This window comes from Canis lupus, chromosome 38 (assembly GCF_003254725.2).
Source record: "Canis lupus dingo isolate Sandy chromosome 38, ASM325472v2, whole genome shotgun sequence".
Lineage (NCBI taxonomy): Eukaryota > Metazoa > Chordata > Mammalia > Carnivora > Canidae > Canis > Canis lupus.
The window spans coordinates 11,674,459-11,700,564 of record NC_064280.1 but is presented as its reverse complement, the minus strand read 5'-3'; the positions used below and the strand labels follow the sequence as shown (position 1 = coordinate 11,700,564).

General features: G+C 36.4%; 1 protein-coding gene across 1 annotated transcript in view; it reads left to right on the top strand.

The window, feature by feature from the left end:
- Window positions 1-26,106, top strand: part of USH2A (usherin) — a 686,658-nt gene that overhangs the window by 541,866 nt on the left and 118,686 nt on the right. Inside the window, 4 exon segments of the mRNA XM_025420646.3 lie at window positions 175-373; window positions 13,706-13,813; window positions 20,832-21,015; window positions 21,960-22,117. Of these exon segments, the coding sequence (XP_025276431.3) occupies window positions 175-373; window positions 13,706-13,813; window positions 20,832-21,015; window positions 21,960-22,117 (649 nt within the window).

Here is a 26,106-nt window from a genome sequence, read left to right as displayed (position 1 = left end):
TTGTTTAAATAGGATGGGAGGAAAAGAATAAAAAAGGGGGACTGTTTCTTCCAAGCCCCTGCTAATGATATGCCAGGCCAGACAACAACATTTTAAAACAAAAGTGACATTCTCGTTGATCAGAGTACCTCGTGGCCTATGACCATAAATTGCTGGTTAATTCCTGTGTTTCAGGTAGTTGCAGCTACTACCCAGGGAGTCCCGGAGAGCGTCCTGCCGCCCAGGGTCAGGGCACCCAGCGCGGAGGCCCTGCATTTGAGCTGGAGCATCCCTGAGAAACCAAATGGCATCATTAAAGAGTACCAGCTCAGGCAGACTGGGAGAGGTCTCATCTACAGTGGCACCAGTGACAGGAGGCAGCATACGGTCACAGGTGAAAAAAACAGAGGAAAACCTACCGGAAGAGTCTGTCTCTGTGGTTGGGGGGGCAAAGCATCCCAGGGGTGTGCGTTTGATATATGAGGTCACTTCGAAAGGACGTGTTCTCTTGACATATGGTCAGGTCCCACTTATCCATGCTAATAGAAGAGCCCACACTGGCAGCAATAAGCCACAACAGCAGATAACTTCAGAAATAATTTATATTTGGCTTTGATATGCATTATGTGTAGGGTTTTTGCATCAGTATTAACTTTTTTTTTTTTCTCAGACAAACGGTAAGATGCATTTTCATTCCCCAAGGATATTCTCCTAGATAATGGGACTAGGCTAGCCAAGAATGTACTGGAAGGCAGGGAGAAATCAGCCAGAGGCTAACATTTATCTACTGAGTGGGTAACTAATACACAGAATGGTTGACAGGTGACTGTTTGTGACAATTGGCTATTAACATCAATTAATAGTGATTATATTAGTTTCATTGTTTGTTATAACATTTACTATAATTAACTTTCGTAAAATAATAATAGTACAGTTATAATAGCATAAAGTCAGATAATTGCTAGAAGTGATTATGATAATAATTAACATGTTTTGGTTTGAATGTCACTTCTGAAGAGAAGAGAAACATCTTCTATCTTCTGACTTCCCCAATCTAAGGAAGCTTCTCTGATACACCATCGCATCACCTTGTCTCATTTTCATCATGAATCTCTCACTGCCAGGTAGTGTTTGTTTTTATGTCCCCCTCACTGGGATGTAAGCTCCAGAATTGCAAAGACCTTCTGTACCTTGTTCAAAACAGTACTTCCAGCGCCTAGAACAATCCTGGACACATCCACAGACGCTAAACAAATGTTTGGGGAATAAGTGACTTTCACCTGTGCCACTTGGCATGTACTATCTCATTTGATTCTCTTCACAAACCAATGCGGTAAAGAGTTATTACTCCCATTTTACAGAAAAGAACACTTTGAGAGGGATCCCTGGGTGGCACAGCGGTTTGGCGCCTGCCTTTGGCCCAGGGCGCTATCCTGGAGACCTGGGATCAAATCCCACATTGGGCTCCCGGTGCATGGAGCCTGCTTCTCCCTCTGCCTGTGTCTCTGCCTCTGTCTCTCTCTCTCTCTGTGACTATCATAAAAAAAAAAAAGAACACTTTGAGATATTAAGTAACTTAGTTCATTATTTAGATCTACTGAATTATCCCAAACAGTTGTGTAAGTTTGGATTCTGAGGCCACAGGCAAGAGGTTACAAACTTACTTTTCCCCTATTGAGAACAGCTTCCTTTCATGGCCTCCTGAGTAGATGTTCTTCTTCCATTGGACCCCATGGCTTGCAGGGAACATTGATAGTAGAGATAATAAAACCTGCAAGAAGTGCAGAAAAGCCTGGAAGAGTGTGCCTGAGTTTTCCTCGGAGGAGGGATAGGTTATACTACACGGTGGAAAAATCAATTCATCCTGATTTGCTCTTAATTCTATGACTCCCTGACACACAAGCAGGCATTCATTGACAGATGTCCCCTGTTTTCCAGAAGTGCCAGAAGCCTACAGAAGGGGCTTCATAAATATTTGCAGACCAGCACATTGCATTCCTTATCTGAAGATCCTGAGCTAAATCAATGATAATGGAGATGGAAAAAACCTTCATCAATTCAGATTATTAAAGTTATTTCTTAGATCATATTTCACTGAAAGTGAAAATGATCACAAATAGTTGAAATGCTGTTGTTTTACATAATAAAACTTTACATTTATATTGTGCTTTATAATTTGAAAGAACTGCTTGCCTTTGGATACGTTTGGTTCTCATCACATCCCTATAAGTGAGGGATGTTTTAACATCCACATTTAAAAGATGAAGAATTAAAGTGACATGCTTAGGGTGCCCAAGGCATCAGAATACCATTTCATTCCAAAAAAAAAAAAAAAAAAAGGAAAGAAAAGAAAGAAAGAAAGAAAGAAAGAAAGAAAGAAAGAAAGAAAGAAAAAAGAAAGCAATGTTGCCTGCTTGCTGTGTTCTAAAAGAAGATTGCTGCTTTCAAAAAGCTCCCAGTGACAGGGAACACTGATAAGTTAAGAACTAATTGCAAATACACCATAACTGATGCCACAGCAGAACTCTAAAGAACACAGTGGGGGGGGGGGGAATCAAAAGAATGACTAGAAAATGGAATGACAATTGCAGAGTTTTAAAAGCCAAGTTAAGGCACATTTAGACCCTGTATCAGTAAAGGTTTCACAAAAAAACTGGGATACAGTGATATGGAATGTTCTTCTTACCCTCCCTGTTTAGTCAGCATGAGCTTTAAACTGTGTGGGCTGTTCTGGTTTGCATTTTTTTAAAAACCAGCATTTACATGCCAACAGACTAAATTCAAATGTAATGTTCAAACCGACAGGACTGATAGCCTCGTTAATTATAAAATAATTGGGAAGATTTTTCTTTAAACCACCTTCACTCCACCAGTTCTTCCTCTCATTGTCATTTTTAATGAATATTTTCATGTCAGAGAGGATTTCATACACCTCACTTGATGCCAGAAGTTCTTTTTTATTAGGATAAATATTTTAAAGTTTTTCTATGTGCTTTTACTTTTTACAAGATCAGTAAAATGAAAAGTAGCCTTTAGAATTCATTTGGTTCATCCTCTGTACCGTTTTAAATAGATTTAGACAGTACTTCACTTGGGCAAGACGGCCCTAAAGAGAAATGTCTTTGTTGAATGAAGTAAAGTCTCATTCAGCAAAACCTTGCTGAATACAGAACCTCCTATACGTAGTTTCTACAGGATGGCAACGGTGCCAGGCATTAAAGCATCTAATACCTGAGATCTATACAGTGTTCGCATATCTTATCTGCCAGGAAAAATTCAGTTCCATAGTTCTCTGGCTGACCAAATTCACTATGGAAGTATTTTATGATATCAATGAGTATTTTATTGAGTTCATGGAATGAACAATCAAATTCATTTTACATTGCATCTCAAATGTTTGATCAAGGAACTGCCTATACCCCCTGGGGTAAATGTTTTGATTTTCTCATCATTTCCAAAACCTTGGCATTCCCTAAGTTAACAGTCAAACGCTAATGAAGCTGTAGCACTAGTCATCCTGGAGCCTGAAAATCTAGGTCCTTAGAAATGACAGAAGGGAAAGCGAGCACCTTGCCTCAGCCCCATTGTCTCCATGCTTATTTTTAATTACCTCAAAGCTTTAGAAACATGATCCCGTAAATGCTTTGTGGGAATAGTGGCGAATGCACTCATCATGTGAAATCCATAAATTGCTTATAATCCTCTCAAGATGTTAAAAAAAGCATTAAGTAATTGAAGACAGGAAGTCCTCAGTTAATTATTTAGAGGTGTTATCAATGCTTTAAGTAAACTGAAGCATTTTCTGCTATCTCACTGAGCTGAATACCATGGGGACGAAGGAGAAACAGCCATCATCTTCTCATATCCGCTAATGCAAACAGCACATGGCAGCTTGTCAATAAAAGACCTTTTCATATCATTTATTACTAAACAGGTCCCCCATCCTGCACAGAACAATTGGGATGGCAGTTATGGCATTGTTTCACTTTGGGTTACCAGTGCTTCGTATATGGGCCTCCTAGCGTGGGCACTGGGCAAAAGAGATGGGGAAAGGATTAACTAAATAATTAGGGCCACCGAGAACAAAATGAATTAATCATATCCTCTTTAGCGGCAGATTTGATAAGGGCTTATGTGTCTCTTAACTCTGGGAGAAGTGTTTTCAAAATAATTTATGAAAAGTTGCTTATCGCTGCATTTTCCTTGAAAGGGAAGACCCACCAGCATTAAGCTGTGAGGAGAGAACGATTTGCCTTTTCCATTTTCTTAGAAGCTCATGAAGATGTCCTGTGCTAAAATAGCATACACCCTAACAGTGCAGGTGGTAGCAGACATGCACTGCTAATGTACTCAAACAGATATCCTGTTGAAGACAAAAAAAAAAAAAAAAAATGACCGTCAGTATCACAAAATGTGGAATTTCTTTATATGGGGATCTTACATTTAGATAACTCTGCTATGTACTCCCATAGTAGCCGACACGTGGCTCTCATGGCATTTATTATACTTTATCACAATATCCTTCTTGTCTCTGTTCCTCAGCTAATAGGTGAAGCTTTTTAAGGACAGACAATAGCCTCTTTTTTTGCCATTGTATCATCTACACTATGACAGGCACCCATCATATTATTTAGCGTATTAAGTATTCAAGAATATTTGTTGAGTGCGTAGATATTAAATAACTAGTACCCAAATGATTTTAGTCTGTTTTGACTGGACACAAAAATCAGACTGTCAAATACATCTAAATCTCAGGCAGGAATGGCTACATAATTTGCAGAGTCCAGGGCAAAATGAGAACGTGGAGTCCTTTGTCCCAAAATTATTTAGATACAGCTCAACATCCAAAAAACAAATGATTCAATTAAAAGGTGGGCAGAAGACATGAACAGACATTTCTGGAAAGAAAATATGCAGATGGCCAACAGACCCAGGCTCAGCAACACTCATCATCAGTAGAATGCAAATCAAGACTACAATCAGATGACACTTCACACCTGTCAGAGTGACTAAAATAAAAAACACGAGAAACAGCAAGTTTTGGTGAGGATGTGGAGGAAAATGAACCCTCGTGCACGGTTAGTGGGAATGCAAACTGGTGCAGCCACTGTGGAAGACAGTATGAAGGTTCCTCAAAAAGGGAAACATAGAGCTACCCTATGATTTGGTAATTGGGCTACTGGGTATTTGCCCGCAAAATACAAAAAGAGATATATGCATCCCTATGTTTATTGCAGCATTATTTACAGTAGCCAAATTATGGAAGCAGCCCAAGTGTCCATCAATAGATGAATGGATTAAAAAAAAATATGGCACATATCCACATTGGAATATTATCCAGCCATAAAAAATGAAATCTTACCAGTTGCAACACATGGGTGGAGCTAAAGAGAATAATGCTAAGCAAAATAAGTCAGAGAAAGACAAATACCATATGATTTCACTGATATGTGAAATTTAAGAAACAAAACAAATGAACCAAAGGAAAAAAGAGAGAAAGACAAACCAAGAAACAGGCCTTTGACCCTAAAGAACAATCTGGTGGTTTCCAGAGGGGGGGAAATGGGTGAAAGAGGTGAAGGGGATTAAGAGTAGAGTACGCTTACCATGATGAGCACTGAGTAATACACAGAGTTGCTGAATCACTATATTGTACACTTGAAATGAATATAACACTGAACGTTAACTATATTGGAAGTAAAAACTTAATAAAAATTTTTAGAAAAGAGTAAATTTTTCAAAAAAAATCATTAAGAATTTTTGAAAATAGAACGTAGAATCAAGCACTGGATCCTTCTCTACATGGGATCTTGGGTCACATATCCATGCCTCCAGCCTTGATCTCTGGCCATCTGGATTTATTGGCAGTGTATTTCTTTAACCGAAACAGAGAGGAAGAAAACTAGGATGATGATCATGTCCTCAGAACAGCTTCCAGAGCTTCTCTTCAGTGGTCTCAGAACATTGCATGTAGCGCTCTGTACTACATTTGCCCCAGCTACTACCTGACTACTGACCACCAAGCATCAGACCTACGAAACTATTTTCATAGATATGAAAGATCTAATCTATATCTAATATTTCATCTATTGTCATAGATATGACAATTCATTTTATTTTCATTTTTCCAAACGTGAGGAAAACTTCGTGCCTATTTGCAAAATAAATACACAGATAATAGCATAGCATCAGTCTCCATTTTATACTTAAAAAAAAGTCTTATTGATAGAATATTATAGCCAAAGAATTACAATCAACAGCTGTCTAGACAATAGTATTTAAAGAAAAAAAAATTTCCCCTGAAATCTCAGTTTCAGGTTCCTTGCCTGGGCAATCACTGCTTCTGTTTTGCCCCAAGAGCTCGAAAGAACTCCTGCTCTCTCTGCAAAATATGTCCTTGTCAAGCTTCTGCCCAGCATCAGACTTTGCTGCCACCTGATGCCACATTGTGTTTCTAGAGAAGACTCTGCCTGAAAATGTAGAATAAAAGTGGCTTTGTTCTAGGACAGCACCAGACTCCAGAGAAGAAAAACATGTATTAAAATAGTGTTACTAAACTCAAACAAGCAAGGGTCTTTTCTTGGACTATCTTAATAACAGTTTTGATGTTGATATGCATTTGGAAAGAGAGTCTGCCAAGAAATAACTCATCTGGGAAGTGCTTCTTGGGATGAATCTGATTATTAAGATATTGGGGAGAGGGGCCTAAACTATGGCCTGGAATTTGACACAAAATATAGAATTAAGAAACAATTAAGCTTGCAGCAAGTTGTCAGAAGCAAAAGTCATGAGATTACCTCGCAGGCATTTGCAATGCCAGAGCACCTTTATTTTGACGTTTTGACGCCCAGCTCATGAGCTACCAACTGAATTTGTACTTTGAAGCCTCGATACAGGAAACGATTCCAATAGCTGCTCACAAACAGGCAAGAAATTGGCTTGACTAACCGGGATGCATAGCTCCTGAGGTTGTGGTGGGTGGTCCTATCATGAAAAGGGAATCCCAGCCTGTGAGCTCCTGACACATTCCTTGATCCAATTTCATGAAACAAATCATCATGTAAATGCACCATAGATGTCTCTAAAGCAATTCCGCAATATTTTAATGTATCAGTTTTGAACATCCAGATTTTCAATTTTTAATTCAATAGGAATCCTGCTATAATTCTACCCATCGCAGCCAGCGTTGCCAGTGGGTGCTGGAAGTTCCTGGGAGTCTCCATGTGCAGAGACGATCTGGAGGGGATCACTTAGTGAGAGCCAAGGCCGATAAGGGCAGAAAAAAGCGTTTCACAGCAGCAGGATTGCATGTGGATTCAGGGGGACCCTGCCAAACACCCAGTTTGGGTGAACTTGTATCGAGATCAGCTTCTTGCCCAAAAGGTGTATATTTGATAACCACCTACCGAAAAGTTTTTGAGATAAGCCAGGCCTCTCAGCCCTTGAACTCATCACTGACCAGATTGATGGAGAAACTTTCAAAGTTTGTATTTATAGGATTATTTGGTAATTCCTTAGAAAACAGCAGATGACATTATAGAATAATATAAATTCATTATACGAACGCTCTGAAGTAGCACTTGCTATCTGAGATTATAATGGACAAAATGCCTTCTCCTGACTATTAATCTGGATATTAAAAATTGGAAACAAGCTGTTCCTTATCAAATGTGACTGACACTGACAAAGACATTGGTTCTGTTTTCCAAATCATATTTTTTGTGATTCATAGGCAGACTCCAGGTGATCCCTTTTAACACACATTTGCTCTGGAACGTGATGTTACTTGAAAGTATAATTGTCATGAGTTTGGTTATAGTATGCTTCTTTCCTTTAAGAGAGAACATGATTCCCTGTAGGGAAATTCAAGTAATTTGCAGCCACCATAATCTCCACTGCACTGAAATGTTAAATGCTTGGCTTTTCTCCATGCATTTGCCTTTCTCTGCTCTACAACTCCTATCTCCCACGCTTTTAATTCAATGCTGAGCACTTGAATGATGTTTTCTTTTCTCCTTCTACTCTTGGACTTCAGGATTAAGTTACAGTCAGAATGGTTCCTTTGAGACATCTCTTTATTTCCCTCTTCTCGTCCTGATCAATTCATGAGTCGTTTTCAGTTGCTGTGCCCTTTTCAATGCCTGTTACTAATATTTCATATATATCTCAGTTTAAGGACCACCCATAGAGACTTACTTAAAATGGCAACAAATTCCAGTTGAAATGCATTGATTTTATTGAGTTTTACGGAGTCATATGTATGAAAGGTCATCCAGTTCATGTAAATCATTTATGCCTGATGGCAGTCGATGCTTTCCTTACAGATTATTTGAACCAAGGCTGTTAGTAATTTAGTCCTCTGACAATATGAAAAATCCAAGACCTAAATAATAGGACGTGGACAATTATGGATTCGAGTCTTGCCTTCCCTCAAGTTAGTCTGTAACTCAAGCAGCCTCCACCATCATGCCCACAGTTTAAAGATATGGAAACTGAGGCACCTAGAGGTCAGAAAGCTGGCCCGTGGCAGTCGCTAGTAAGTATGTAAGGGATTAGGACCCAAAATAATCTAACTTCACAAGCTTCTCTCCTAACAGCAAGGCTGCACCACTTCAGTACATGAATTGTGGAAATGTTCAAAATGGAAATATTTAAATAAATAAATAAATAAATAAATAAATAAATATTTATAAATATATTTATATATTTATAAATATATATATATTATATATTTATATATTTATATATATATATTTATAGTGTGTGTGTGTGTGTGCTTAGTGGAAGTTTCATTAGGCTTTGGGCTACCTATGTCATCACTTTCCTGTGTTTCAGAAGCCCGACCCTATTGCTCTGGGCCATACTTCTCAGGCCAGCTACCCAGACTTCTATCCCCACCAGAGCTTATCTCTATAATAATAGAAGAGTTCCTCCACTTGTCTATTCTCTGACTCCCTTACCTATAAAATAAGCAGATAATTGCAGTGCCTCAGGGAGTTAGCAAGGGTTTTGATTATGTTAATATCCATGAAATACACAGAAGAAGGCCCCCAAGTGGTGTTCAGTAAACTTCAGCTGCTGTATATTTATGTGATCTAGTAATCAATTTCCTAAAAAATAACTCCACTTCTCAAAAAGTATATTTAATTAATGTATAGAGTCCAGTGAAAAGACAGGTTAAAATGGAACAACAAAAATCCCCTGAGCTTTGTTTTTTGTTTTACCTTACTATAGTTTTTTTTATTGAGTAGATGTTTGAACTAAATACTTCCAACATATTTCTTTCTTTTTAAGAATAGTTGCAATGTTTTCTACCACTTTGACATCTTTCAGATGCTCTTTAATCTTCAAAGGGAAGAAAGTTGTTGAAAAATTTCAACGTGCTTGGCTGTACTCTTACGTGGTGGGAGGGCACAGGGCTTGGTGTTAAAGTTGCGGGTTCGTCTCTACCCCAATCTGATCACTCGTTTGCTGTAGAGCATTTGCTTCTTTGAGCCTCAGTTATTTTACCTGTGAGGCAGGAATAATAATTTCTGTTCTGGTGATATTTAAGGTGAAACCTCTTCACCTTTTCACTAAACCTTTTCATGTTGTTGCTAATTGTCTTTCCCAGAATCTTGTAACTATCTCTAACGTGCATAGGGTAATAACAGCTGCTTATGGTCCCCTTGTGTAACATACAAGAATCTGAACTTGTGTGCCAGCATGTGACATTATTAGTAATTATAATATTAGTATGAGTTAGAACTCTTTTTCTTGCAAGTTACAGAAAACTCAGTCCAAGCAGCTTAACAAATGAGCATTTATTGGCTCGTGTAACTAAAAAAATCAGGTGAAGACTGAAGGCTAAGAAGAATCCAAGACCAAATTTCTTTTTACCTCTGAGTTCTCCTCCATTCTCAAGCTGTGTGTGGTGAACAAAGAACCACACCAGCAGGAAGAATGAAAGTTCAAGTTCAAGGCCTACCTTCCATTAGCCTAAATCAGGTCATAGACCCAGTCCTGAGCAGTGAACATTGCAAAGGGAAGGTGGAACTGTGTCCAAAAGTAGTCAATATAGGAGGAATCAATTCTAAACAAAACACAAAGCCTATTAGTGGCCAAAAGACTGGTTTTCACAAGGAAAACTGGAGCTGTTATAAAAGGAAGTACGATGGGACGCCTGGGTGGCTTAGTGGTTGGGCAGCTGCCTTTGGCTCAGGTCGTGATCCTGGGATCCAGGTCAAGTCTCACACCAGGCTTCTGCGAGGAGCCTGCTTTTTCCTCTGCCTGTGTCTCTGCCTCTCTCTCTCTCTCTCTCTCTCTCTCTCTGTCTCTCACGAATAAATAAATAATTTAAAAAAAATAAAAGAAAAGGAAGTATGAATGGACTCTGGAAGGTAAACATAGCAGCTCTGGAGGTGAAGGATACAAACTGGCAAATGTGAGTTGAAATGAAATGAATAATTCTATCTTTGTTCCATGTGGCCCTTCAATTGTCCCCCTACCCATACTTCAGGACCGGACACAATCCTTGAGGACAGACTGCCCATGAATTAGATTAAGTCCATCTGTCCTTCTCTCCTTCACTTAAGGTCTCATGCCTCCCACTTTTGTGTTTCCTGTTCTTCCATCTTTGTCTCCTTTCCCCAGTTCATTACATCCATTCCTCTTGACTGGTGATGTCTTTGAATTCCACTGGCTTCCTGACCTAGGCTCTCTACCCAATGCTCAGCTCTGCATCCTGGTTTTTTAATTCTGGTACTCCAGGAGCTTCAAGAGCTGCATACTCCTCCACTAGACCTGGCCCAATGCTCTGCAAGGCCAACCCATACCATCCAATTTAAGCACCTGTAACAGACTCCTCTGGCACACTTTCCTTAATCTATCAAAACTCGTAATGAGCTAGCTATTCCACTGCTGTACCATCTCTAAACAGCTGTCTTCTAGTGTTCTGAGCTATATATAAAGTGGATTCCACTAAACCTGCTTCAGAAAGATTTTGTAAAGAATGGACAATTTCTATTTTCATATACTTTAATTTTCTTTTTAGCTGCTATCCTCATTGCAAACATCCTCAGACCTCTCATCAACCTTAGAACACTTCTGTGATGACAAATTTTCTCTACTTTTTCTAAGATGTATCCTAAAATACATCTTCAAGAAAAAGTCTCTTCAATAGTCACTGCTTATTGGCAATCATCTTAGCTAGAACACAAAATGAAAAGGAGAATTAGGCCTCATTTGGGGGGGGGGGGGTGTTTGTTTTTGTTTGAGAAGAAAATTCCGAAGAAAGGTCAAGCATTGCTTCACTTTTACCCAGCCATATTTAAGTCTGACATTCAGACAAAATCTAGAAACTACTTATCGTTTACACATTCCATTATTTTTGTATTATTTTAATAAATATTCTGTAACTAAGGTAGAATTGCTTATACAAGGAATAGATGTTATGGGCAGAGATACTCATGGAACTATGAGGAAGGGTCTATTTGGTCAGATCACACTTTGGCTGGATGTCATAGACATCATAGCCTGACATCTTTATGGAGCACATTTATGGGTTTTGTGTTCTTTAAACAGTATTTAACAAATATCAAATACCTATGATAGGCACTACTAGGGGAAAAAATGATGAAAAAAAAAACACTCAAAGACGTAAATCTTACTCTCAAAGGGCTTATATTCTAAGTGAAAAAGTAAGATGTTCAGATGAAACAGTGTTACAAGGGTCTAGACCCCTTTTTCAATAGCAAGAGTAAAGAGGGTGCATTGTGGGACTAAATCAGCCTGCCACTGAAGTCTCTGACCTTCATACTTAGACAATCCCTCCCGTTTTCTTTTGAGCTCTATATTTTATAATCTTTGGCATTTTCCCATAAACTTTTATCAAATATATATGGCTTGGGTATGGCTTAGATCTTTCATCATATTTCTTATCTATAAATCAGGTAAATATCAAAATTATGTAAATCCCCCATAGCATCCAAATGGAAGATTACAATCAAATAAGTATCTGTATCTTATCACTAAATTGATAAGGAAACACAAAGGGCTTTGAAGCTGAATCCTGAAGCAGCTCCAGCTGCAGAACATTATTGCTTTAGCAGAGAACCCAGACGACTGCTCTAATTCTAAATGAACTGGTTAATTTTTTTCATTGATTTAACAAGCATCTACTTTGTGCCTGTCATTATTCGAAGGATACAGTAATATTTTTTTAGATATAGTATCCTTTAGTGATCTTTTAGAGCTTACATCCTAGACAGAGAGACAAACAATAAATAAACAGATGTAATAAAACATCAGAAAATGTTGAGGCCTATGAAGAAGGAAATAAATTGAAGGAAGACCAAGCGCTGGGTGTAGTGTGTAGATATTCCTTGAGGAATCTTTAAAAATCTTTTAAAATGTAGAATTTGAGCAAAAATCTACATAAAACCACAGAGTGACACCTGAATGTCTCTGGAGAAAGTCATGCCACCAAAAGAACAATATATGTAAAAATTTAGCTAAGAATTCATGAAAAATTGATATGATAATTATTAGATCCCTGTTATCATTTGGCCCAATTGTTTGACATATAGACTAAGCCCATTCTTTAAGAAAATTTTTTTAGCTCTGGCACTGTTTGAATTTTCCCAAGAATCAAAGCAAGAAATGTTAGCCTCCATTGACTCCTTGTCGAATGCTGCTAAGGTTCTTCTATTCAAAGAGAGTACTTCTCTACATAACCCATTTTATCTTCCCAAAAGCCTTAGAAGCTAGCTCCTGTATTTCCCATTTTTATAGATCAGTAGATCAAGGCAAAGAGAAGCCAAATAACTTGCCCAAGGTCACTAGCTATGGAGTCGTGAAGTCTAACAACATATAATTTCTACTGTAAAAGGATTGCCATTCTTATTTTTCCTGAGAACTTATTGAGCAGTTACTGGGCTGTGTCATATTCTGAATACAATAAGCACTATCCTTTCATCAAATTATTCTTAATCAGTGTGTAAAGACAAAACCAATACATCCCCCAAAAACTACAGAGGTTAAGTGTGAGATGGTACTCTGGGCACATACAGAGAAGTGCAAAGTTAAAAAAAAAAAAAAAAAAGTTGGTGTGAATATAAGCTGAATATGGCTTGGGGCTAAAAAATGTTGAATCTAACCTTCTTTTTATTTTTTTCCACCTTTATTCATATAAGAAGCAATTGCAGAAACTAGGATGGTTAGCCTGGAGAAGAGAAGACTCAGGGGGGATTTGATAACTGTCTACAAATATTTGAAGAACTGTCATGTGGAAAAGAAATTAGATTTGTTCTATATGTCCCTAGGGGTGCAAGTGATGGAAAGAATTCACCACAATTTAGGGAAAGGACTTTCAAACAAAATAAGGAGAACTCTAGAGCTCTCTAAAGATGGAACAGGCTCTTTGAGAGATGAATACTGTGATTGCCTAGGCAAGGCAGTCTTTTCAATGACCTCTTGTACAAGGGAATCAAGAGAAAGATGGATGGGTGGATGGATTGCATGAATTTTAAGATTTCTTTTAAAGCTTAGAATTTATTATTTTATTAATTTAAATGAAATTTCTATTTATATCAAGCTGCTTGTAAAGTTCATATCTCCATTAAAGAGTATTTTCTGCTGTTAATATTTTTGGAAATTGTATCTACAACTCCACATGCTACTTCCGGTGCTTAATTGATAATAAATAATCCTCTCAAGATGTACTTTATTTCTTGTTTGCTCTTTCTAGGTCTCCAGCCATACACCAACTACAGCTTCACACTTACAGCTTGTACATCTGCTGGATGCACTTCAAGTGAGCCTTTTCTAGGTCAGACACTGCAGGCAGCCCCTGAAGGTAATTAAAAAATATCCATGATTTGGGAGAAGAAGTTTTCATATGGCATTTTGAAGTGAATTCCATAAACCCTTTCATGTCAAACAAAAAAGGAATAAAATCGACAAGTACAAAATAAAATTGTATTCTAGGTTTCCATTCTTAAAGCTGGATTCAACTGTAAGCCTCCCAACATAAATTTTGCTTTCAAGTTCTTTAAACCTTTTAAATTTAGTTTTCTGTTAAAAAAATTATTATATACTAGGATATAAAATTCCTCAAAAAATCAAAGTTAAGTATTTCTGGAATGCCTGATACATAACAAGGACATGCTCACTGCTGATGTTTACTTATTTATTACCATGAAGAACTTACCATCAAGTCAAAGGCACAGGACAAGTACCAAAACTTAAAGAGAGAGAATTGGGGAACCTGGGTAGTTCAGTCAGATAAGTATCAGGGTCTTGATTTCGGCTCAGGTAAAAATCTCAGGGGTTTGATCTTAAGGTTGTGAGATCAAGCCCCTCCTTGGTCTCCATGCTCAGCATAGAGTGTACTTGAGATTCTCTCTCCCTTTGCCCCTCCCACCATCTCAAATAAGTAAATAAATAAAACCTTTAAAATATATAAAGGGAGAATCTGAAAGGTGATGGTAAGAAAGAACAAACTGGTCAATAATATTGTAATACTGTATGGTGACTCCACTTATTATTAAGTGACATATAAAACTGCCAGATCAATATGTTGTACACAGGAAACTAACATTGTATGTTAATCATACATCAATTCAAAAAAAATGAACAGAATACTCGAGTTAATCTGAAGAGGGAGAGATTATAACCATCATGAAAATCAAAAAATATTTGTTAGAGCAGGTGAGTTCTGAGATGGACCATGAAGAACAAGGATTTTGACAAACACGATAAGAGATACAGAATTAAACACAGACCATCACCCAGGAAGGCAGATTGGGAAGGTCTATTAAATGTAAAATGTTAATTTTCTATGACACAGCAGTTTTACATTCACTATCCATGCCAGAAAATCCCGCTTCCACAAATGTACAGGGAGACAGGTACCAGGATGTTTACTGAAGCATTTTTGTTTGTTTATTTAATGGAAAAATATTGGAAGCCATTTAAATAGCTATGCATAGGGGAATTGCTAAATAAACTCAGGCATATTCATATTATGAAATTCCATGCCTCAGTTTCAAAGAATGAGACAATCTAAACATATGAAGAGGAAATTCAGAACTACATTAAGCCATAGTTTCTTTTATATATAAAAATACAGAGAAAATCATACTCATTTCTATAGATAAATAAAAATTTAGAAAAAATTCTGGAAGCATACACACATCACAATGGTTACCAGTGGGTTGGGAACTAGGGTGGGTGTTATCATTTACTTTTAGGAGAAAGATAGGCTGAGGAGCTTGGGATAGTGATCAACTAATTATTTTGCTCATCTTTATTATCTGCCTATTTTCAATGTGGGGGAAACAGAGGCATACATGAGTTTCTCAACAGAACTATAATGTTAATTACCATTGGAGAGTCCTGAAGTGCTTGTCCATTACTCTTCTAATGAAAGGGATTGTTGTACCTCAGAATATTAGACCTGAACTTCCTACCAGTAAATGGGGAATAAAATGGAAAGTTCCACATATGGGGCATATGGCTCCTCACCAGGATTTCACTAATGATGTTTTCTATATAAAGAATGTTTCATGTCAAAAAGCTTAGTGTTCCTTTGAAAGGAAGAAACCAGCAGTGGATTTTTTGGAAAGGTAAACTATCAAATGGATACTTTGATGATAATGGATAATTTCTAAAGGATCTATCAACCAGTTTTGGCTGCAACTCAAACATGGTAAAATAACAGGGTCTCTTGCTTCAGTGTACTCATCAAATCCATATATTTAAATTCTTAGAAAATATGCGTCTATTTTCCTACTTTTCCCAACAAAATTTCTTGAAAGAGCTCAGATTTCATGACTTAAAAATTATAGCTTTCAACAACACAGGGGAGTGTGAGATGAGAAATGTTTTACTTGATTTCTTTTTTTAACTTTACACACCTTTCCTTTAACCCAAATAACTGTGCAGAGGAATAATAAACCAAATGGGCTTTCCTCTGCAGAACAAACGTGGATTTAGAATCCATTTTCTGGCTGCATCAGTGCCATTTGTGAATAACTTGTATGTGAAATAAATGTAGACCGAGTACCTTAAATTGGGGGTTGCAAGAGAACAAATCAACAGCAACTTTAAGTTCTGTTGTTTTACCGTAAAGTGGAAATAAGCATATTGTATCATGTTAAATTAATAACCCAAATATAACTGATTACCAAATGCCTATTTGAGTGAACCCGACATAGTTTGAAGGTCTAATACTTGAGTGTCCTAAGCAGATAGGGGGAAAATTAAAAGATTAAAAGAAACATTGGTTCATAGTCCCCGAGCTCTTTTCTCTCATTTCTCTTTCATTTTCAATCAAAAAAAAAAAAAAAAAAAGCTAATGTACATTACTACCTCATTGATAAGTTGAACATAATTTTCTACAATTTTATCCATACAGAAAACTGTGTACCTTTAGTCAAATAGGAAGAGTTCAAGTTGGATTTTTGTTCTCTCTTTTTAGAATTACTGCTATACCAGCAAGCTCTAATTAATTTTAGAGTTCAGTCATGCAAAATTGCAGGCATGCTTACCTCCAGCATTGATAACAGTGGGGGGGTTGGGGGGGAAGAGGAAAAGAAGATGAATCTTTCTCAATTGCATTCCAGATCTCTCTTCCTCTGACCTTTTTTAAGCTGTTGATGTTCCTTTAGATTCCACCTCTACTCTCTGCACTTATAACTCCACAGGATCCCTTTGAATTCTCAAGCACAAGCTTCCAGAGTCCTCTGTTCCCACAAAGCCTGCACTTACAGATTTAAGGCCTATGTATCCTTCAGTCTATAGATGTTTTTATTTAGGTGTTTTGTAAATACTTCAACCTCAGTATTCAATACTTAAAATCTCTCTCCTCACTTCCTAGCTTATTTTTCTAACTTTTTCCCTCCAAGTACCATCATCCATCTCATCAAACCAAAATGGTCCTTCTTAATGCATCTCTCTCTTTTCTTTTTTTAGGTTGTAATGTGCAGTTCTTCAAAAAATCTTATTAACTTTAAATCTTAAGGATTTTTTTTAATGTGCCCTTCCTTTCCATCCCTTCTGGCATTGCCTTAGTTCAGACACCTATAACTTCTCATAATTAGTCTTCCTGCCTCTTGTCATTTCTCCTCTATCTCATATTCCCATTTCAATTCTTTTCCCCCTGTGTCAAAATAGACTGACTTCATATTAGTCACCTTCATAAAATCCCACATCCTTCCAGGAAAAAAAGAAATCCACATTTTCTTAGTAAAGCAAAATAGATTCCTCAAATTTTAACCTCTGCCTATCTATTAAGTCTTTGGGTCTTGCCTGCATGCCATCCAAAGCACCACTCATGCTGAGGTACTTGGAATTCTTCTACACTTTCCTGTTTTTCAGGGACTTGGTGTGGGTTCCCCTGAGTTTAGATCTCTTTCCTACAGTCTCACTAAGCTAACCCATTTTTAAAAAAAATTGGTCATGTCTCCACTTCCTACGACCACTTTTGCTTCCCATCCATCCCCATGTTACTCCCAGTCTGTGTTGATATTCTTCCTAAGTGCTCCAAAGCACTATGCTTCCTAAGGCATTTAGTAAACTGGATTATAAATTTTTATTTGTTCATCTTTATTCACCATAATACTATGAACTCCTTGAAAGGTAAAGACCATATGTCTTTATCCCCACATCCACAGTGCCTGATGCAGAAAATGATACGAAACTGGGTGGAATGTTGGATAAGTTTACAAATAACAATAGTCCAAAAGTCAAGGCATCCATGATATCAGCTGATACAAAACCGGGTACCCTTACTAGCTTCTAAAAGAAAGCCAATCCACAATAATGTTGGGATTTTTGGATTTGAATGAAGATTTGTAGAGAAATGAGAAGTGGGTAATATTGCATGACACTCAAAACATTTAAAACAAATCTAGTAGACATGCTCTTTTTTTGGTGCTATTATTGCAAAAGACCTACTACCAAGGTTTCCTTCTGACCTTTCCTTCTTATTGCTTTCAGCTAGTTTACCTGCTCCCTGCCTCCCCTTTGAGATGATTTTCCTCATGACTATCCATTTCCTTCTTTGACCTATCTCAACTCTGCCCTTCTAGTATATAGGATAGGTTTTTCTGATGCCATCTGAGACTCAGGCTGACAGAAGGAAGCAGATTCTCTACTTGGGACTCATTAAGACATTTCACCAAAAGTGGATCTTATTCTATGAAAGATTTCTTGCAACCTCAAAGATAATGGTGTCTCCATACCATTATACAAGTAAAACCATAGCAGCTTTTCCACATTTCAATTTCCTTTTATTTCCAACCCAGTGGATACAGGGTTGTTGCCAACGCAACCAGAACTTTCACCAGCTTGTATAAATATGAAACTCAATTTTTATTTAAAACACGAAGCAAACCCAAGATCTTGATTCATGTTATTTCATTAAATCTTCTCTATCCACAGGCTGCACTGACTAAATCAAGGTGGAAACTAAGCAAAGGCCTTCCTAGCACCTTGGTGATTTTTTATACATCCTTCAAGCTGAAAAAGATAGGACTGCAGGAAGCATATTATGAACTAAAATTTTTACTTCATCTCTTAAACTGACAAATTAATATCATGTTAGAATCAGAACTCTAGTTAATTGGTTGACTCATCCAGCAGCTATTGGCATAGAAACCCAGATATAAACGTATACTATCACTTGTGGATTTGGCCAAGTATCCATTTCAAAACAAAATGAACGGCTTTCTTCCTAGGTGTCAGTTGTTCCTTAGAAAATCAGCAAGTTTGAACTGTATTAAGATCTATCTTGATTCTTTCAGGATGTTGCTAAATAAATTGCATTTGAATGTCCTGAAAATTGTTTTTTAAAAATGTCGAATTCTTATCCTTTACTGAATAACTTACACCAGAGATAACAATCAACCAAAAACTATTGATTACAGGGGAACCTAATACTGCATGAGTTTTTAAAAGCTGGAAAAGAGAGTACAGTGTCTATTCAGAGCATACCTAGATGACAACATGAAATGATAGGATTGATCTTCCTCATTGCCTCGGTTCACCATCAATATGTTTGTACATCTGTAAGAGTACTCAAATGTTTGACCTTGAATGACAGTTGCTTATCTATTTTAACTTTTATGCAGAAAAGTAAACTCCTCATAGGAACGAGCCATATCTTACTCACATTTACATTTTCTGGAACTGGGTATATTTATAGTAAGTTTATTTATTTATTCATTATCAGTTAGACATTGTATTATATATCCATAAAATACATTGACAAATAAGACAGAGAAAGTTCTTACCCTCATGAAGCTAACTTAATATTGAAGCAGGAGAAAAAGCAGACTATGCAGCAAAAACAACATAGAAATAATGATCATATTTCATTTCGAGAAACAAATGATTATGATTATGATGTTGTGAGTGTTAAGAGGAAAATAGAAAAGGACATAGGATAAAGGAAAAACTAGGTTAAGATTACTTTAGATAAGGTTAAAGTTATCATTAGAGAAGGTTAGTCAAATAAGACCTCCCTGATAAGATGATATTCATATAGGTCATTGAACTATGAGAGTAAATTGCAAAAATGTTGTGTTGTCATAAGTAAAAGGTTCCAGGCAGAAGGAAGGGAAGTGCAAAAGCCCAGAGGTGAGAAAGAACTAGAAGCATTCTGGGGATAGAAAGTGGTCTGGTGTGGCTGGAGCTGGGTGAGCCAGAATTAGAAAAAAAATGTAAGATTATTCAGGTTATTATAAGGAATTGGAATTATATGAATAATTTCCAAAGGGTTTTATATTTCACAAAGATTACAAAGACTGATGTATATAGTTTATATATTTTTATAAAGATTATATGGAATAGAGAAGGGCAATATTTAAGACTCAGAGACCAGTTAAGAGGCTATGATAGAAGTCCATGAGAGAGAAGAACATAGCTTGGATCAGAAGGGGTGGCAGTAAAGGTATAGGGAACTATATACATTCAGGGTAGAACCAGTAGTAGGCTTTAATGACATTACATTTGGAGGTAAAAAAAAAAAAAAAATGGGAGCCTCAAGAATAATTCTGTGTTTTGACCACGAAAATGAATAGATGGACAAAATGGCGAGATGAATAGATTGTAACAGAAGAATCAAGAGCTCTGTTTTGGATGTTTTAAGTTTTTGATGCATAGTCATCCAAATGGAGGTGTCAAGTTGACAGTTGGGTTTATGAGTCTGAAGTTCAAGGGAGAATTTTAGTCTAGAGATATGCATTTGGGAGTGTTCAACATAGAGATGATATTTAAAACTAAGACTAAATGAAGATCATCTAGGAAGTGAGTGTTGGAAAAGAAGAAAAAAGAGGGAAGACTAAGTGAAGGAAAGGGCCTAGATATCTGAGGCACATTTTTTAGATCCACTTGGGGAAAAGGAGCAAGTAAATAAGAGAAAAGAGGAAAAGAAGCACAGCACATGTGTCAGAGAGGCGACATATGCTATTCATTGAGTTTGATAATTCAGGTAAATACTACATTATGATTACTTCCACATATTCCAAATAAATAGGCATCAAAGTTTAAAATTCCTGGATTGTCTTTCAGGCCTTGATTAAACTCAGAATAACAACCAAGACAGAGAAATTTTCTACCACTCAATTGTCTAATATTCACTTTCTAAAGACAAATCAGAAATAAAGTAATCAAAGCATTAAAAAATACATTTCTACTCAACTGTATATTTTACCTCCAAAGTAAGGAATATTTACTTTTGTTGTTTCACCATGAGATTTTTTTTTAACAACAGATAAAAATATCATAGTATGTGAGGTGATGGTATGACTTTTGATAAGGTGTATATTTTATTCTAACAATAAAACCTCATTGTGTTATTTTTTTGCCAGGAGTTTGGGTGACACCTCGACACATTATCATCAATTCTACAACAGTGGAATTATATTGGAATCCACCAGAAAAGCCCAATGGCCTCATTTCTCAGTATCAATTGAGTCGTAATGGAACCTTGGTTTTCCTGGGTGGCAGTGAGGAGCAGAATTTCACTGATAAAAACCTGGAGCCCAATAGCAGGTAAACTAAAAGAAAACTTTGCCAATCATATAGGTAGAATTTAAAATTTTTCAGGGCTGGAAAGAATGCATTTCTAAATGAAACAATATTAAATTAATTGGCTAATTAATCTCCTCGTTCATTAGCCATTCCATACCTATGAGATCTTCTAAATCATTTCAGATGTTGAAGACTCAAGTACTAACTCAATTCTTTAGTCTTCAGAGTACATGACATTTTTAAAAAATGTAAATAGTCTTCTATGTGAAATAAGAGCATGAGAACTTTTAAGTATATAAAATACACAAAGTATTAAACATTAAAAATTATCAAATTATCTTCAAAAAACATGCATTCTTAAGTTAGCAATAAAAAAGATTTAAAGCATTTTGTTTTACATCAACTAATTTTTCTTCTAATGTAATGTTTTCTCTGCTTGCTACACTATATATAGGCATGAGTGGTTTTAGGGGAAAAAAGTTCCACATATTTGCAATTCATTCCAATTCATATCTCAGCAGAAACAAAATATATCTTAGATCAACAGATGTTTTACTGCAGAGAGTAGAGATCAATTCAGTTTTATTGTAGAGAGTAGCAGATCAATTTAGAAACATCTTCCTCTAAACATATTTCCCTGAACTCCAACCCATTTAAAAATGGAGAAGATTAATTTGAATCCTTCACAACCTACTGGCACACTCTAAGACCTTCCTGAAATCTTTAGGAGAGTCAGTAATTAGTAGGGGGTTAAAAATAAAGTGGGAAGGGGCATAAACAGTGCCAATCTAGAGAAAATGATGATTGTTCTGGAAAAATTCAAGTCAACAGTGATGTTCTGGACAGCGAGCAGAGAATTTGCAATTTGTCATGAATTTAGGACTAAACAATGGAGAGCAAAGCCAGCAATCATTGTTCAGGTCTCTTGTGCATTGTCTTATCACAATCCTTTCTTTTTAATATAGATACATTTATAAATTGGAAGCTACAAGTGGAGGTGGCAGCAGTCCTAGTGATGATTACATTGTACAAACACCTATGCTGACACCAGAAGAAATCCAGCCTCCATATAATATCACAGTAATTGGACCTTATTCCATATTTGTAGCTTGGACCCCACCAGGTAAATAAATAAAATGTGTGAGCGTATGTGCATGTGCGCACATGTGTATATTTGTGTGTAAAACATTTCAGAGGAAGTTAATTGGAGATAAGGATGGAAATGTGAATTTAGTAAATCAGAAGGACATAACTCATCTCCTGGATAAATATGAATAAAATAATCCAAATTCCTGAGGAATCAAATTTCTAAGTCTGTACATATATAAATTATGCATACATAAATATAGATACAGATGTAGATATGTAGATAAAGATCTACAGATACCTAGATATATACTTTTCTTTCAAAGAAATACTTTCCTTCAAGTACCAAAATCTGTCTTCTTATTCTTACTTATCCCAAGTAAGTTATATAGATCTGAATGACCTCAAACTTTCATTCTACAGGACTCCCTAAATTGAATCACTGATGTTGCATGATTCAGCCTTTATTATAGCAGGAATTAATGAATTCAGAAAGAAAACAGTCTATTCTTATCCATGTTCCTTAGGTTGTGGCCAATTATGGTGGTTGAATTTTGTCTCTCTAAGCCATATAAGCTCCATTGTACCATTTAGTTACTAGTGAGTTGCTTTTATGGTTTAGTACATTATTATATTATGATGTAAGCATCTTCCTCAGTTTCACATCTAATTGCAGTAACACCATGGAGTAAGGATTAAAGTAAAATCTCTGCTCTGTCTTTTAACATAAGGAAAGTATGGAAATGTATGAAGGTGCTAAATTCACTTCAAAATATGTGATTTTATCTCTGATATCTAGTCTTTAGATAAAATTGGCATAAATTTCTTTTATTTCCTTTAGAATAAGTTTAGCTACTTCAACATGCATTAAAAATAATTGGTTAGCAGCCACGTTGGCCATCAGCAGATCCAGTCCATAAAATAATTAGCAAAGGTATATTTTTCATTTACTTGAACAATTATCTCTGTCAAAACAGGTAATATAGAAAAGGAAGGAATACTTTTATATTTATTCTATGAGGCCAGCATTACCAAAAGCAGATAAAGTAACCATGAAAAAGAGAGTGACAGACCAATGTCTCTGATGAACATGGATGCAAAAATCCTCAACAAAATACTAGCAAACCAAATGCAACAATACATTTTAAAAAATCATTCACCACAATCAAGTGGGGTTTATTCCTGGGTGGTTCAATATTCACAAATCAATCAACATGATATATCGTATCAATAGGAGATAGGATAAGAGTCATATGATCTTTTCAATAGATACAGTAAAAGCACATGAGAAAGTACAACATCCATTCATGATAAAAACCCTCAACAAAGTAAATTTAGAGGAAACATATCTCAACATAATAATGGCCAAGAATGAAAAACCCATAGCAAACATCAAACTTAATGGAGAAAAACTGAGAGCTTTTCCCATAATGTCAGGAACAAAACAAAGATGTCCGCTCACACCACATTTATTCAACATAGTACTGGAAGTCCTAGCAACAACAATCAGACAACAAAAAGAGCTAAAAGGACATCCAAATTGGTAGGGAAGAAGTTAAACTTTCACTATTTGCAGATGACATGATAGTGTATACTGAAAACCTGAAAGACTCCACCAAAAACCTCTTAGAACTGATAAATGAATTCAGTAAAGTTGTGGGTTACAAAAATCTATGTATAGAAATCTGTTGGATTTCATTACACCAATAATAAGGCAACAGAAATAGGAATTAAGAAAACAATATCATTTACAATTGCACCCAGAATAATAAGATACCTAGGAATAAACGTAACCAAAGAGGTGAAGGACCTGTACTCTGAAAACTAAAACACTGATGAAAGAAATTGAAGATGACATAAAGAAATGAAGAAACATTCCATGCCCACAGATTGTAAAATCAGACATTGTTAAAATGTCTATACAACCCAAAGCAATCTACACATTCAATGCAACCTCTATCAAAATATCAACAACATTTTTTCACAAAACTAGAAGAAAAAAATCCTAAAATTTGTATGGAACTGCCAAAGACTGAATAGCCAAAGCAGTCTTGAAAAGGAAAAGCAAAGCTGGAAGCATACCAATTCCAGTCTTTAAGTTATATAACAAAGTTGTAGTAATCAAAACAGTATGGCACTGGCACATAGATGAATAGAACAGAATAGAAAACCCATAGAAACCCCCCATGTTATATGGTCAATTAATCTTCAACAAAGCAGGAAAGAATTATCAATGGGAAAAAGACAGTCCCTTCAATACACAGTGTTGGGAAAACTGGACAGCAGCATGGAAAGAATGAAACTAGACCATTGTCTTACACCATACAGAAAAATACATTCAAAATGTATGAAAGACCTAAATGTGAGACCTGGAATCATAAGAATCCTAGAAGAGAACACAAGCAATGTTTCTCTAACATTTGTGTAGCATCTTTTTTCTAGGTAGGTCCCTGAGGCAAGGTAAACAAAAGCAAAATCAACAAAACAAAAACAAAATGGGACTATATCAAAATAAAAAGCTTCTGCACAGTGAAGGAAACAGTTACTCAAACTAAAAGGCAATCTACAGAATGGGAGAAGATACTTGCAAATGATATATCTGGTAGAAAGTTAGTATCCAAAATATATAAAGAACCTATAAAACTCAATACCCCAAAACCAAATAATTCAATTAAAAAAAGGGGCAGAGATATGAATAAACATTTCTCCAAAGAGGACATTCGGATGACCAACAGACACATGAAAAGATGCTCTACATCACTTATCATCAGGGAAATGCAAATCAAAACTACAATGTAGTCATTCCCTGACACCTGCTAGAGTGGCTAAAATCAAAAACACAAGAAACAACAGGTGATGAGGATGTGGAGAAAGGAGAACCCGCCTTACACTGCTGGTGGGAATGCCGACTGGTGCAGCTGCTGGGGAAAACTGTATGGAGGTTCCTCAAAAAGTTAAAAATAGAATTACCCTATGATCATGCAATCACCCTACTGGGTATTCACCCAAAGAATAAAAAAGCATTAATTCAAAGGAATACATACATCCCTTAGGTGTTTATAGCAGCATTATTTAGGTTGATCAAGAATCGGAAGCAGCCCAAGTATCCATCAATTGATGAATGGATAAAGAAGATAAATACATGAATATTACTCATCCATAAAAAAGAATGAAATCTTGCCATTTGCAATGACATGGATGGAGCTAGAGAGTATAATGCTAAGTGAAATGTCAGACAGAGAGATACAAATACTGTATGATTTCACTCATATATAGAATTAAAAAACAAACAAACAAACAAATGAACAAAATCAAAGAAAGGGAGACAAACCGGAAAATAGACTCTTAACTATAGACAATAAACTGTTGGTTACCAGAGGCTGAGGGGTTGGGGGGAATGGTTAAATAGGAGATGAGAATTAAGGAGTGCACCTGTCATAATGAGCACTGGGTGATGTATGGAATTCTTGAATCACTATATAATACACCTGAAACTAATATAACAACATATATTAACTAATGAAATTAAAATAAAAACTCAACAAACAGGTAATAGAGTCAAGAAGGTAACATAGAGGCCTAATATATAAAACTTAAGTTATCATAAACCAACATCCTTCTGATGCCATAATCTAAGATCAAAAACAAAAACAAAAGGGTCTTTTTTTTTAAAAAAGATTTTATTTATTTACTTGACAGAAAGAGAGAGCACAGGCAGGGTGAACTGCAGCCAAAGGGAGAGGGAGAAGCAGGCTTCCCCATTGAGCAGGGAGCTTGACGGACATTGGGCTTGATTCTAGGACCCTGGGATCATGACCTGAGCCAAAGGCACCAACTGAGCCACTCAGGCACCCCACAAAAGGGACTTAATTTGGTCAAACTCACAGGAGAAAAATTATCAAGAGCTTTATAAGTAAGAAAAATTACTTCTCCAAGTTAAATATAAATTATTCCACCACCTTTGTTTTAAAATGAATATACAACACATTAAATCAAACAAAGCAGAGGAATAATCACTAGTGCCAG